The sequence below is a fragment of the Chiloscyllium plagiosum genome, unplaced genomic scaffold (genome assembly GCF_037043375.1).
Source record: "Chiloscyllium plagiosum isolate Xiang-an unplaced genomic scaffold, Cpla_swu_hap1 HiC_scaffold_34, whole genome shotgun sequence".
Taxonomy (NCBI): Eukaryota; Metazoa; Chordata; class Chondrichthyes; order Orectolobiformes; family Hemiscylliidae; genus Chiloscyllium; species Chiloscyllium plagiosum.
Window position 1 is genome coordinate 25,029,029 of NW_028270172.1, and position 15,891 is coordinate 25,044,919.

A 15,891-nucleotide genomic window follows, 5' to 3' on the forward strand; every position below is an offset into this window, starting at 1 on the left:
GGGAAGGCGAGAAAATTTTAAAAAATGAGGCAGGCAGGGCAATGGAATGAAACACATAATGAGATCAACCTTTATCTTAATGACTGGTGATACAGAAACAGAAAGGTCTGCTCCTACTCCTCTTATGACCCGATGGGTTCAGAAGGAAGTGGAGAGAAAAAGTGGAAGCCCTTGAAAGTAAATTTATGTCTCACAAAGTTGTTTTAGGATTACTTAGATACTAGGATGAGGGAGTGAAGTCCAAGTTTGCAAATGATAAAAAGACACCAACATTCTAAATAATTCTGGGGATCAAAAGAAAATTGCAAGTCAATAATGAAGTAGACCAATGGGCAAAAAAGTATTAGAGTTTAACGTCAGTAAATGTGAGGTGATATACTTTGAAAACAAAATCCAAAGTCTTACCCCGAATGGACAAAATATGTAGCTGATGAGGAAAAGTGGTGGTGGTGGTGGGAGGGGGAGTGGATTTAGGTGGCCTTCCTGTTCAAAAGACATTCAAAATAACATTTGAATTGAGCAAGGCCATTAAAAAGCCCTGGAATACTGTCATATATACCATTTGAGAGGTAATGGTGAGGCTACTTAAGTAAGGCCACTGTTGGCAGTATGATGTACAATTTAGGCATCTAGAAATCTAGGAACAATCAAGAGGGTATTAATGTAGATTCAGCATTGTAACTGCATGTATAATTTGAAAACCACCTGAAACAGTGGGACAGCTTTTACTAGAACAGAGATTAAGGGGACTTGATAGAAAGAATGATATATTAGACCACTTTCAGTGATTGAATGATGACAAAGGAAAATGTAAACTTCAACAAATAACAATAGATCAACACCGTTGATTGTCTGAATAAGAGCACCGGTAGTGCCACACAATCTTAGAATAGATCTTGCAGTTTGGAAGTGGGCATCCATGATTCTGTGAACTATCAGCAGTATTGTGCTCCAACACAATCTGCAAACTCATGGCTCAGCATACCCACCACCCCGGACTACCATTATATCAATCCAGAAGTCAAACCTGTTTCAATGAAGGGTGCAGGAGGGCATGTCAGCAGCAGCAGCATATCTGAATATTAGATATTAGCAGAATACCTAAACATGAGAGGTCAATCTGGTGATGCTACAAAACATGACTACTTATGTACCAAACAGCATTAGCAACAAGTGATAGGCAGAGCTAAGCGATTCCACAACCAATGGATCAAATCTAAATTCTGCATCCTGCCACATCCAATCATGTATGGTGGGCAATTAAACAACTCACTGGAGGTGTCTCCACAAATATCCCCATCGTTAATATTGGGGGATCCTAGCACATCAGTGCAAAAGATAAGGTTGAACCATTTGCAGCAATCTTCAGTGCCAAGCAGATGATCCATCTTGGCATCTACCGAAGAGCCCCAGTATCACAGGTGCCACTCTTCAGCCAATTCCATTTACTCCATGTAATAGCATGAAGTGTCTGTGAAAGCAATGGGCTCCAACAACATTCTAGCAATAGTATGAAAAGCTTTGGTCTAGAATTTGCCACACCCCTAACCAAGCTGTTCCAGTATACATATAACATTAACATGTCAATCTCGAAAACTGCCAATGTACATGAAATATCAAAGGACAAACCTAACCTAGTCAATTACTGTCCTTTAAATCTACTAACAATCATCCCGATAAATAAAGGAAAGGGTCATCAACAGTGCTATGAAGCTGTGCTTGATTATATTTAAAAAAAGGCTCACTGATAATCAGATTGGGTACTGCCAAGGACACTCAGCTCCATCTTCATTATAGACATGGTTCAAACATGGACTATAGAGTTGAACTCCAGACAGAGGACTGCCATGGACAATAATAGTAGCATTTGACCAAGTATAGCTCCAAAAGATCCTAGCAAACTGGAAGGAATGAAAATTTGGGTGAAAACTCTCTAGTGGTTTGAGTTTTGCTTAACAAAAAGCAAGATGGCTACGTTAGCTAGAATTCGATCATCTCACATCCAGACATCACTGCAGGAATACTTGGAAAAAAAAGTGTCCCAGGCCTAACAATGCTTCATTCATGACCTTCCCTCTATTACAAAGAAGTAAGGACGCTTGCTGATGATTGAACAAAGTTCAGCACTGTCTTCAAACACCAAATCAGCCCACATTCAAATACTGCAAGATCTGGATATCATCCACGTTTTGGTCTGACAAGTGCCAAGGACCATTTTCAACAAGAGAAAATCTAACCATTGTTCCTTCACATTCAAAGTAATTCCCATTATTGAATCTCTCACTAACAACATCCTTTGGATTACCATTGACCAGAAATTAAACTGAAGTAGAGGCTAAGAATCCTGCAATGTTGCAAGTGAAGAATTAGAACCTGTTGTGAAGGAAGCAAAGTTTAACAAAGATTTGGGACCCACAGTTTTACTGACAGTAAGAACAGATGCTCAGAAATCCATCAAATCTGTCTTGACTGTACCTGCAATCTCATGTGCTCTGTAGGATGTTCCAGAGTTTACCTGTTATTTTTACCTTGTTATTTTTGGATGTTGGAGCACAAACTGTGTCTGTGTGTGGTTGGTTTTACTTAGAATGTTATCAGTAAAACTTATTTTGTTTGCTTAAAGCAGTAGAATCTTGCAAATTCATCTTCTTAGTAAGTAATGGGGATGTCACACATCATCTACTTTAAAAACAAGTTACTAACCCTAACAGGATGTAACAATTTTAAACAGTCTCTCCTGGGATCAGAACATATGATGGGACTCATGTAGAATTGCAAATCCACAGAGAATATGTGCTAGAATTTGCTGACGTTAAAGCTTAAATTTGCCCAGTGAATATTACTACTTTTACTGAAAACCAAATGGGTGTCAGTTGTTATGTCTTTTCTGGAGAAGGGAGATTTACACAAGAGTTATTTTCAAAATTAACCAAGGCCAGCTTAAAAACACATGCTGGGGTGGAATGTTGCAACAAGGAAGACAAAGAAGAGTATTGGTGCAATGACATAGCCTTACTTGACCCCAGTTCATAGATTACTGGGTCTGTTGTAGATGTACTGGTGAGGTCTACTGGCTTTTGTACAGCTGGTAGATATTGGTAACAAATTTCTGCAGACAACCAAAAATTTGATATGTTTGCTCCATTTTTCCCCCTTGATGCAGTGTTGTTCTCTGCACTTTCCCTTGAATGTATCTTGCTGTGAGGATCACATCCACTATGTCTCTTGATAAGTCAATGTAGTCTTCCTTCCAACAGGATCTTTTCAGCCAGCAGGAGGAGGATTTTACAATGTGATAACTATGGAAGTCATAGCAGGCCAATCAGTCTAATTTTCTTTCTTAAAGATGGTCACAATTGTGGCATCTTGGAGACCACCTGTCATGCAACCCCCTCCCTTCCAGATGAGGTGATGTATATGAGCCAACAAAGTGATTCTCCACTGTATTTTAGTATCTTGGCAGGGATTCCACCTATGTTGGCTGCCTTATCAGTCTTCCATCCATCATGGATGGTGCTGAGATGGCAAGGAGTAACACGGTGTAGGATGTGGCTGAGGGCACTCATGCCATGTCAGCCAAGAAGAATCATAGTCTAGGAGACCCTTGAAGTGCTCCTTCCAATAGGCTCACTTACTTTGTCCTTAATGAGCACTACTCAAGTGGAGTCTCAAGTGGAGTATCTTTCAAATGGGCAGCTCTTTACGTTCTTCAACCACAGATGGTCTTGATGGTGCTGAGGAATCTGCACATCATGGCTGTTGGTGTTTTGCTGTATTTCCTGTACTCTTTCGATTCACCATCTTTTCTTTAGGCCAAGGTTTTGTTGGACATCACCTTTTGTTTATATGCAGACCTAATTTCTTCCCATTTACTAAATGGGAAGTTTCTAGTTCAGAAACACCCTGTGCTTGTGGTTTAGTAGCTCCTGATCATTTTTGTCAGGCTGGTGTTGATGTTAGAGTGCCAAACTGTGGTGCTGGAAAAGCACAGCCTGTCAGGCAGCACCGAAGGTGCAGGAGAGCCAACGTTTTGAGTATAAGCTCTTCATCAGGAATGCCTGATGAAAAGCCTATGGTTGAAACGTCAACTCTCCTGCTCCTCGGATGCTGCCGGACCATCTGTGCTTTTCCAGCACCACACTTTTTGACTCTGATCTCCAGCATCTGCAGTGCTCATTTCCTCCTGGTTCAGAAACAGTAAGTTTCTTTGGAAGCATCGCTTGAAAATTTTAAAAGGGAGACCAGGCACCATGGACATTGTGGTTCTTGTTCACTGACCATCACCAGACTACTCCAACTTGTCACTGAATCACAATATGCTGATGATACTTGGATGTGTACACAGAAACCAAGCTCCAAACTATTATCAAGACATTCACAGGGAACAGAGAATTTTGGTCTTTGCTAAACATTTAGAACTCCAAAGCTTCTTTACCAGCCTGCTCCCACTGCACAACACTGTTTAATTACCAGCTTGAATGACAAGTCACTGAAAAACACAGATGAATTTCCACACCTTCGGAGCTAGCTCTCAGAGTGTAGATGTAAACTATGAAATTCAACATTTGCTAATTCAGTATTGTATCAGTCATACATTAGAAGAGAGAAAAGCAATCCTTGATCCAGATAAACTGTTGAAGGAGACTTGATGGTTATGAGCATGTTTCTAAAGCACAACAATTGAAATTAAATCTTTCCTTTAAAGTTCAAAATGAGAAGTTTGCAGAATTTGCTAAAGAGAAAGAAACATTGTAGGATTGGTAGTTTTGGAAATTGAAACTTGAATGAAGAATGAGTTCATGATAATAAGAGTTTTGGAATATCATCACAAAAACCTTGAAGATAAGGCTTTGAAAATAAAGGAAATGGCAGTTCTGATAGACGGCAATGACAAAATCAGAAACAAGTTGCTGGAAAAGCTCAGCAGATCTCTGTGAAAAGAAATCAAAGTTAATGTTTCGATCTGGTGACCCTTCTGAGAAAGTTCTTTCAGTTTTTATATGATAAAATCAGAGTCAGCTTGGGGACAGTGGCTATTACTTTATAAAAGGCTTTAGGGAGAAGACAAAAGCTGGTCTAGTTAATAAAAATGATAGCTGAGAAAATAAAAGTGATATAAATAAACCAGTATGTTTTCACATACTTAAGACAGGTCATGTAAAATAAAACTGTTGGAAGTAGAACTGTAGTGTCAGTAATAGGTATGGTCAAGGAGGTTTCAGGGAAGTCTGTACTAGAAAAGGAAATGTGAGTTAGAACAGTGGCAATCTTACAGATGCGAGCATAAGAGGTACAGTTAATAAGTTTGCAGATGAAAACAAAATTGGAGGTGTAGTGGACAGCGAAGAGGGTTACCTCAGATTACAACAGGATCTGGACCAGATGGGCCAATGGGCTGAGAAGTGGCAGATGGAGTTTAATTCAGATAAGTGCGAGGTGCTGCATTTTGGGAAAGCAAATCTTAGTAGGACTTATACATTTAATGGTAAGGTCCTAGGGAGTGTTGCTGAACAAAGAGCCTTGGAGTGCAGATTCATAGTTCCTTGAAAGTGGAGTCACAGGTAGATAGGATAGTGAAGAAGGTATTTGGTATGCTTTCCTTTATTGGTCAGAGTATTGAGTACAGAAGTTGGGAGGTCATGTTGCGGCTGTACAGGACATTGGTTAGGCCACTGTTGGAATACTGCATGCGATTCTGGTCTCCTTCCTATCGGAAAGATGTTGTGAAGCTTGAAAGGGTTCAGAAAAGATTTACAAGGATGTTGCCAGGGTTGGAGGATTTGAGCTATAGGGAGAGGCTAAACAGGCTGGGGCTGGTTTCCCTGCAGCGTCAGAGGCTGAGGGGTGACCTTATGGACGTTTACAAAATTATGAGAGGCATGGATAGGATAATCATGAAAAAGGCATTTGGATAAGCTCCCACTGTTTTCTTTCATGCAGACAAGGCCAAGAGAGGACCTAATTGAGGTGTTCAAATTATAAGGGGCATGGACAGGGTAGATAGAAAGCAGCTGCTTCCCTCAGTTGAAGGGTTAATAGCACAGAGGTATAATTTTAAAAATGTGAAAGCCAGGAGGCTTAGAGGAGATTTGAGGGTTTTTGTGCGTCCAAAGAGTGGTGGGAATGCACTGCCTGGGAGGGGACCTGAGACAGTTAATCTCACAATCTAAAAGGTACTTGGATAAGCGCTTGGAAGTATCATAACAGTCAATAATTTGGCCCTGGTGCTGCAATAAGTAGGACTATTGTAGATTTAGTGTACATTTGGCAGTACAGACTCAATGAGCAAAAATGCCTCTTCTGAATTGTATGATCTTATCATTTCTTTGGCGAAATGGTGTAGTTTTACATAGTGATAAATAAGCAAATATTTTAAACTATAATAGATGGTTCAGGCTATATATTTGACAAGCTATTTGGTTTCAAATTTTCACAAGCACAAATCCCCATATAATTAGATTAGATTCCCTACTGTGTGGAAACAGGCCCTTCGGCCCCACAAGTCCACACTGACCCTCCAAAGAGTAACCCACCCAGACCCATTTCCCTCTGACTAATGCACGTAACACTTGGGTAATTTAACATGGCCAATTCACCTGACCTGCACATTTTTGGACTGTGGGAGGAAACCGGAGCACCCGGAGGAAACCCACGCAGACACAGGGAGAATGTGCAAACTCCACACAGACAGTCACCTGAGGCTGGAATCAAACCCAGGTCCCTGGTGCTGAGAGACAGCAGTGCTAACCACTGCTTTTGTACAGCTTATACTTCAGATAAGGGTGTATCATTTCTGCATATTACTGCAGGGTTTGACTAATTTCATACATTACGAATGAAATTCAAAACCATACATAATATATTGTAAGAGGAGTAACTGCAGTTAATTTAACAGACAATAATGGTAGTATACTGCTGAACCAAGAGGCTTTTTGTTAGAACTATATTTAACTGAGGAAGGATTGACCCCAGCAGAGAAGCAAAACTTGAACTCTTCAAATCACAAAAAGTTGCGTTTGAGTCGGGACCTTAAAACAGGAAAGAAAAGCATCAAGTGAAAGAGAAAATTTAACTAAGTATTTTTATGTAAATACAGATTAAGTGATTATACATATAAACTAATAAAAAGCAATTTCAGAACTGATACCCTGATGCAATTCTTCATAACAAGTGATTTTACACCTGGAATACAGTCTTTTAGGTTGGCTGGTAAAGACTATAGCGCTAAAACCATTAAAAAAGCCATTAAACACAATTATAAAGCAAAACACTGCAGATGTTGAACATGAAATGTAAACAAAGTGCTGAAAATACTCTACAGATCTGGCAGCATCCACGGAGAAAGAGACACTCAAGTTAAATGTAGAGTTAAATAAGTCAGTCAACTTGAAATGTGAACAGTTTCTCTCTCCACAGATGCTATCAGATCTAATAAATATTTCCACCACTTTATACTTAACTGAATTAAAAACAATGGAGGGAGAGAGTGGGGGGAGATGAGAAAATGAGGAGAAAGTAACAGTATATTTGTGTAAATGCAAGAGCAACTGGGTAAAATTATCTTCCTCTTCTGTAATTGTTCTCATTAGGTAAATCTGCAGTACCACAAAGAACATGCAGAGCCAAATCAAATCTCACTTTTCCAATAAAATCAAGGATGGGCTTGAGGAAAATTACTGAAGAATAAAATTGATCCTTATGCACCACAGGCACAAACTGAACCAAGGCTAATTTTAACTTAGCTTATACCTAGGTGGTGCTGCTCGCGGTCGGAGTTACTGGAGATTGAGCTGAGGTTTGAGGAAGGTCGGGAACCAACACGTTCTGTCTGAGCCTCATGCAAGTCCTGCAGCAACTTGGTGGTCTCATCCAGATTTCTCTGGTTATCATCATGATCAGGTTCCTTCTTCACTACTTTCCCTAAAAAGGTGACACATTTTTAATTAAGGTGCAGTTTAGGTAGCTTCGGAAACTGGACAAACTTTTAAGGGTCTGGGTACGTAAACTGGGTACAAATTAAACAGATACATTTTGCATGTTAAAAAACTGTCAATTTTCTGGGGCAAGGTACGTTCATGATGTGACATAAAAGACTTCATTCAGCTACAGTTGTGATTAAGCACACTACATATCTAGTACAAGTAAAGCTCCATTTATTCAGACCCAACAATCTTAGCTCCTCAACGATGTCTCCTAATGCATCACTGATTTCAAACCAGTCATCCTCTGGTTTTAGGATAAGGATGCTCATATAGCACTCAATTAGTGCTTTTTGTACTTGGTAGAAACTGAACTGACAACATAGACTAACTTCAATTTTAAACTTGGATTCCAGAGTTGAAAGAAGAGTCTGCTACTCTATTGCATTACTCAATTCCAATCATGGCAATATAGCAATGAGTGAATTTTAGCAGTTGATGAGTTGGATGCATGATTCCTGTTTGCTAATATTTCAGTGCATTTCATGCTGCTTTTCTGAAGCATCTCAGATGGAAAATCTAAGAACTTCCAAACTACAGACATAATCAATTAAAATTATTTATGCAAATGACCTGCAGTAGTGTGATATACAGAGGAACCTTGATTATCCGAATACCAATTATCCGAAAATCGGATTATCCAAAAGGAGATCTCGAAGTCCCGACAGAAACATTATATCAAAGACGTCTGATTGCGTCTTTTGTTTACAGTGATTAAAAGTGCTGCCAAGAACAATCCTGATGGGAGAGCAGGCAATGTCTAAATGACTCACCTCCCAACTCTGCACCCCCCCCCCCACCCCAAAAGGCAGTAGAAGTATCAGCAGTGTTGCTGGGGGTGTCCAGTCCGGCTACCCCGGGGGGGGGGGGGGGGGGGCATGCGGGGGTGGGGTGAGGGCGGGCGGTGTTGGACGGGGTTTGGGGGCGGGTGGGCGGACGGCAGTATTGGATGGGGCTGGGGGGGGGGGGGGGAGCAGATGGCAGTTTGGGGGGCGGGCAGGCAGACGAGGGTGTTGGACAGGGTTGGGGGTGAAAGGGGGGCGCTGGGCAGAGATGGCATTGGACGGGGTTGGGGGGCGGACGGGGGGGGGTGATGTTGGACAGGGATTGGGGGAAGCGGGCGAAGAATGGTGTTGGACGGGGATTGGGGACGGACGGGGGCGGTGTTGGACGGGGATTGGGGGAGCGGGTGGAGGATGGTGTTGGACAGGGTTGGGAGGGCGGGTGGAGGATGGTGTTGAATGAGGATTGGGGGGCGGGCGAAAGATGGTGTTGGACGGGGATTGGGGGGCGGGCAGAGGATGATGTTGGACAGGGATTGGGGGGGCGGGCGGAGGATGGTGTTGAATGAGGATTGGGAGGGCGGGCGAAGGATGGTGTTGGACGGGGATTGGGTTGCGCGGGTGGAGGATGGTGTTGGACGGGGATGGGGGAGGGGCGGAGGATGGTGTTGGACGGGTGTGGGCGGTGTTGGATTGGGATTGGGGGGGGGCGGGCGGAGGATGGTGTTGGCCGGAGATTGGGGGGGGCGGACGGAGGATGGTGTTGGACGGAGATTGGGGGCGGACGGAGGATGGTGTTGGACGGAGATTGGGGGCAGGCGGAGGATGGTGTTGGACGGGGATTGGGAGAGCGGGCGAAGGATGGTGTTGGATGGGGTTGGGGGGACGGGCGGAGGATGGTGTTGGACAGGGATTGGCGAAGCAGGCGGAGGATGGAGTTGGATGGGGATTGGGGGGGCGGGCGGAGGATGGTGTTGGATGGGGATTGGGGGGGCGGGCGGAGGATGGTGGGGCGTTGCGGAGGATGGTGTTGGACGGGGATTGGGGGAGCGGGTGGAGGATGATGTTGTACAGGGATTGGGGGAGCGGGTGGAGGATGGTGTTGGACAGGGTTGGGGAGCAGACAGAAGGCGGTGTTGGACGGGGATTGGGGGAGCGGGTGGAGGATGGTGTTGGATGGGGATGGGGGCGCGGACGGAGGATGGTGTTGGATGGCATTCAGGGGGAGGGCGAAGGATGGTGTTGAATGAGGATGGGGGGGTGGGCGAGGATGGTATTGGACGGGGATGGGGGCGGGCGGAGGATGGTGTTGGACAGGGATTGGGGGTGGGCGGAGGATGGTGTTGGACGGGGATTGGGGGTGGGCGGAGGATGGTGTTGGACAGGGATTGCGGTGGGCGGAGGATGGTGTTGGACAGGGATTGGGGGTGGGCGGAGGATGGTGTTGGACGGGGATTGAGGATGGGCGGAGGATGGTGTTGGACAGGGATTGCGGTGGGCGGAGGATGGTATTGGATTGGACGGGGATTGGGGGGTGGGCGGAGGATGGTGTTAGATGGTGATGGGGGGTGGGCGGAGAATGGTGTTGCACAGGGATTGGGGGGGCGTGGGCAGAGGATGGTGTTGGATGGGGATTGAGGGCAGGCGGATGATGGTGTTGGACGGGGATTGGGGGAGCGGGTGGAGGATGGTGTTGGATGGGGTTGGGGGCGCGGACGGAGGATGGTGTTGGACGGCGTCCGGGGGGGGAGGGCGGAGGATGGTGTTGGACGGGGATTGGGGGGTGGGCGGAAGATAGTGCTGGACGGGGATGGGGGAGCGGGTGGAGGATGGTGTTGGACCGGGATGGGGGTAGGAGGAGGATGGTGTTGGACAGGGATTGGGAGGGCGGGTGGAGGATGGTGCTGGACAGGGATTGGGGAACGCAGGCGGAGGATGGTATTGGACGGGGATTGGAAGGGCGGGTGGAGGATGGTGTTGGACGGGGATTGGGGATGGGCGGAGGATGGTGTTGGACAGGGATTGGGGGTGGGCGGAGGATGGTATTGGATTGGACGGGGATTGGGGGGTGGGCGGAGGATGGCGGACGGAGATTAGGGGGTGGGCGGAGGATGGTGTTGGACGGGATGGGGGGTGGGCGGAGGATGGTGTTTGGACAGGGATTGGGGGGGCGTGGGCGGAGGATGGTGTTGGACGGGGATTGAGGGCGGGCGGATGATGGTGTTGGACGGGGATTGGGGGAGCGGGTGGACGATGGTGTTGGATAGGGTTGGTGGCACGGACGGAGGATGGTGTTGGATGGCGTTCGGGGGGGGGGGGGGGGAGGGCGGAGGATGGTGTTGGACGGGGATTGGGAGGCGGGCGGAAGATAGTGCTGGACGGGGATGGGGGAGCGGGTGGAGGATGGTGTTGGACGGGGATGGGGGTGGGAGGAGGATGGTGTTGGACAGGGATTGGGAGGGCGGGTGGAGGACGGTGCTGGACAGGGATTGGGGAGCGCAGGCGGAGGATGGTTTTGGACTGGGATTGGGAGGGCGGGCGGAGGATGGTATTGGACGGGGATTGGGAGGGCGGGCGGAGGATGGCGTTGGACGGAGATTGGGGGTCGGGCGGAGGATGGTGTTGGACAGGGATTGGGGGCGCGGGCGGAGGATGGTGTTGGACAGGGATTGAGGGCGGGTGGAGGATGGTGTTGGACAGGGATTGAGGGCGGGCGGAGGATGGTGTTGGACAGGGATTGGGGGGGCGCTGGCGGAGGATGGTGTTGGACGGGGATTGAGGGCGGGTGGAGGATGGTGTTGGACGGGGATTGGGGACGGAACTGGAGGCGGTGTTGAATGGGGATGGGGCGGCGGACGGAGGATGGTGTTGGACGGCATTCGGCGGGAGGGAGGGCGGAGGATGGTGTTGGACGGCGTTCAGGGGGTGAGGGCGGAGGATGGTGTTGGACGGGGTTTGGGGGTGTGGGCGGAAGATGGTGTTGGACGGGGATAGTGGGTGGGAGGAGGAGGATGGTGTTGAACGAGGATTGGGGAGCGCGTGCGGAGGATGGTGTTGGATGGGGATGGGGGGTGGGAAGAGGATGGTGTTGGATGGGGATGGGGGGTTGGAGGAGGATGGTGTTGGATGGGGATGGGGGGTGGGAGGAGGATGGTGTTGGACGGGGATGGGGGTGGGCGGAGGATGGCGTTGGACGGAGATTGGGGGTCGGGCGGAGGATGGTGTTGGACAGGGATTGGGGGCGCGGGCGGAGGACGGTGTTGGACAGGGATTGAGGGCGGGCGGAGGATGGTGTTGGACAGGGATTGAGGGCGGGCGGAGGATGGTGTTGGACAGGGATTGGGGGGGCGCTGGCGGAGGATGGTGTTGGACGGGGATTGAGGGCGGGCGGAGGATGGTGTTGGACGGGGATTGGGGACGGAACTGGAGGCGGTGTTGAATGGGGATGGGGCGGCGGACGGAGGATGGTGTTGGACGGCATTCGGCGGGAGGGAGGGCGGAGGATGGTGTTGGACGGCGTTCAGGGGGTGAGGGCGGAGGATGGTGTTGGACGGGGTTTGGGGGTGTGGGCGGAAGATGGTGTTGGACGGGGATAGTGGGTGGGAGGAGGAGGATGGTGTTGAACGAGGATTGGGGAGCGCGTGCGGAGGATGGTGTTGGATGGGGATGGGGGGTGGGAAGAGGATGGTGTTGGATGGGGATGGGGGGTTGGAGGAGGATGGTGTTGGATGGGGATGGGGGGTGGGAGGAGGATGGTGTTGGATGGGGATGGGGGGTGGGCGGAGGATGGTGTTGAACAAAGATTGGGGAGCGCGTGTGGAGGATGGTGTTGGACGGGGATGGGGGGTGGGAGGAGGATGGTGGTGGACAGGGATTGGGGGAGAGCGAGGCTGGGGAGGATGGTGTTGGACGGGGATTGAGGGCGGGTGAAGGATGGTGTTGGACGTACAATGGGGGCGGGGAGGAAGAAGGATGGTGTTGGACAGCGATTGGGGGGCGGATGGGAGGGAGGTGGTGTGGACGGGGATTGGGGGACGCAGGCGAAGGATGGTGTTGGACGGGGTTGGGGCGAACGGGAGGGCAGTGTTGGACAGGGATTAGGGGTGGACGGAGGATGGTGTTGGACGGGATTGGGGGGCGGCAGAGGATGGTATTGGACGGGGATTGGGCGGGCGGGCGGAGGATGGCGTTGGACGGAGATTGGGGGGGTGGGCGGAAGATGGTGTTGGTAAAAATAATGACTGCAGATGACCTGCCTAGCTCCTTTTCCACCTATGCACTCCACCCTCTCCTCCCTGACCTATCACCTTCATCTCCTCTCCCACTCACCTATTGTACTCTATGCTACTTTCTCCCCACCCTCCTCTAGCTTATCTCTCCACGCTTCAGGCTCTCTGCCTTTATTCCTGATGAAGGGCGTTTGCCCGAAACGTTGATTTTGCTGCTCGTCGGATGCTGCCTGAATTGCTGTGCTCTTCCAGCACCACTGATCCAAGATGGTGTGGGACAGGGACTGGGGGGGCAGGCGGAGGATGGTGTTGGACGGGGTTGGGGGCGGACGGGGAGGGCAGTGTTGGTCGTGGATTGGGGAGCGCGGGCGGAGGATGCTGCTGGACGGGGATTGGGGGGGAGGGCGGAGGATGGTGTTGGACAGGGTTTAGAGGGGCGGGGGGAGGATGGTGTTGGACGGGCATTGGGGGGTCGGGCGGAGGATGGTGTTGGACGGGATTGGGATCGGGGCGGAGGATGGTGTTGGACGGGGTTGGGAGTGGAAGGGGGGGTCAGTGTTGGTCGGGGATTGGGGGGCGCGGGCAGAAGATGGTGTTGGACGGGGTTGGGGCAGATGGGGAGCGTTGTTGGATTGGGATGGGGGGGCGGGCGGAGGATGGTGTTGGACGGGTCTGGGGGAGCGGGCGGCGGATGGTGCTGGCCGGGATTGGGGGTGGATGTGGGGGCGGTGTTGGATGGGGATTGGGGGGGGGGGCAGGTGGAGGATGGTGTTAGACAGGGTTGGGGGCGGACGGGACGGGGGCTCAGGCGGTGTTGGATGGGATTTGGGGGCCAGCAGAGGCTCACGCGCACTGTGCTGCTGCCTCAACTGAACAGGGAGCAGACTTAATAGAAAACCCGGAGCCCCAGAGGAAACGCATTGAATCGATTAACCGAATAATCAATTATCCAAACGAAACAGTGCTCGCCTATCTTGTTCAGATAATCGAGGTTCCCCATGACTGTTCACTCAACTGTTAAAGGATATGCAGATACAAATGATACAAAGAAAACGAAAACAGAAAAAGAAAAATTCATTCGAGGATTTGAAAATTCTTTAGATGAAAGTGAAGTCTTCAAGAAACACTGGGGTCTCAGCAATATACATAAAAGTTGTCAGTATTTGAAGATACCATAAAAAGGTAAAGAATTGCATTTAAATAGCACCTTTCACAACCTCAGTATGTTGCAATGTGCTTTACAAGGATTGAAGTACTGCTGTATGAAGCTGCAGTCAATTTGAGTGCAGTAATCTCTGACAAGCAACATCTGGTAATACCTGATCAGTGTTTAATGATGTGGACTGAGCAAAGTATCAGCCAGAACACCAAGAACAATTTGCTTGCTCTTCAAATGTTGTTGGTTCTTAAACATTCACCTGACAGCACAGACATGATAAAGGGCAAGTACTCTTGCTATACTAGAGTGTTGCCAATATTGGTGTTTTCAAGACACTGAAGTGGAACTTGAGCCCACAGCTTTCTGATTCAGGGAAGTGACATTATCCACTCAGCTACAACTGACAGTACAGGCATCAACTATTTCTTCAGCGATCTTCACTGTTTTGTTTCATTTGATGTATTTTTCCTTTTAAGAAAACAGTGCTTGCATACAAGGAACTATTGAGCACACGCAAACATCACAAAGTCATGGTTTTTTTCCTTACAACATTACTGATGGTTCAGATAGATTACATTCTCAACTTTCATTCTCAATAGCCACCATCCATTTTTCTGACCACAAGACAACTTGGAGTGGTAGATTAGGAGTAAAACAGCTGCAAATCTTGAAGTTCGGAACTGAAACATACTTTGAGTACGGCAGTTTCAACTCTCAAAGGGAATCAGAAAAACAACAGAGAAAAATATGCATTCAGCACTGGCACCAGTATCTGAACAACTACTACAAAAGGGTAACTTAAGTTTAACACCAAGCATCACAAGAACACTCCAGATATCAACTGGCATTTAGTTATATACATAGGTTACAAACTTGAAAGTGCATGAAGACAAATTCCGGAAAATGCAAAACAAGTCTGGTAAACTCAACTCTATGTGGTCAGCAATGATTTTTAGCTAAGTATTTCTCTTAAAGCAAAAATTTTGGAATTGATTGCATACAAGTATCTGTTAAGATAAACGTACACCTATCCAGTTGAAGGCTTTTAATAAATAGACTGTGAAGAGAGACCATGTACAAAGTGCAACTCACCTAGTGAGTTCAATAAAGAAATATCCAAGGAGACATCAGAATAAGACTTTACAGGGATGAAATCCAAGCCAGTCCGGTTGTCACCTGCACTACCATTTGCCCCTCCGGCCTGTAGTAATTAAAGTATCACAAAGTTTTGTTTTTAAACTACAAAGTTTAACCATAAAACACAGCTTAGAGTTATAATCCTGTAATGTCTCTCAAAAATATGCTGCTTCCTCAATATGCAGTGAAGCAAACGTTTTGAATACATTTAAGACAGATGTTGATAGATTCTTGGTGAACAAGAGGGTGAAAAGTTATTAGGGATAGGAAGAAATGCACTCTTACACCAAACTCATATGTTCATAATAATTCTCTCAGGTTGTGGACACATGGCATTTCACACTTCAGTAATGGTTTTACGCAGACATTATAGGTATGAACCTCTTGGTACAGGTAGATCAATTCACAATTCAAGTATTTGAAAATCTAATCAAACGATGGGTAAGATTAGAACTGTTTTGTTAATATGTTTCCATTCAAATAGAGTCAGAGTCACATAGCATGAAAACAGACCCATCAGTCCAACTCATCCATGCCAACCAAGTTTCTCAAATTAAAGCACTAGCCTGCTTTTGGCCCAAATCCCTCTAAACCTTTCCTATTCA

At 47.6% G+C, this 15,891-nt stretch overlaps 1 protein-coding gene across 5 annotated transcripts in view; it reads right to left on the reverse strand.

The window, feature by feature from the left end:
• brd9 (bromodomain containing 9) overlaps positions 1 to 15,891 on the reverse strand; it is a 78,503-nt gene that overhangs the window by 13,291 nt on the left and 49,321 nt on the right. For 3 of the 5 annotated variants that reach the window (XM_043719329.2, XM_043719330.2, XM_043719328.2), the window contains exons 15-16: positions 15,242 to 15,350; positions 7,750 to 7,920 (exon numbers count right to left, since the gene is read on the reverse strand). The exons of 1 other annotated variant lie outside the window; for it this stretch is intronic. In XM_043719329.2, coding sequence (XP_043575264.1) covers positions 7,750 to 7,920; positions 15,242 to 15,350 — 280 coding nt within the window. The remainder of the gene's footprint in view (positions 1 to 7,749; positions 7,921 to 15,241; positions 15,351 to 15,891) is intronic. One more of the 5 variants, XM_043719331.2, reaches the window with a different exon arrangement.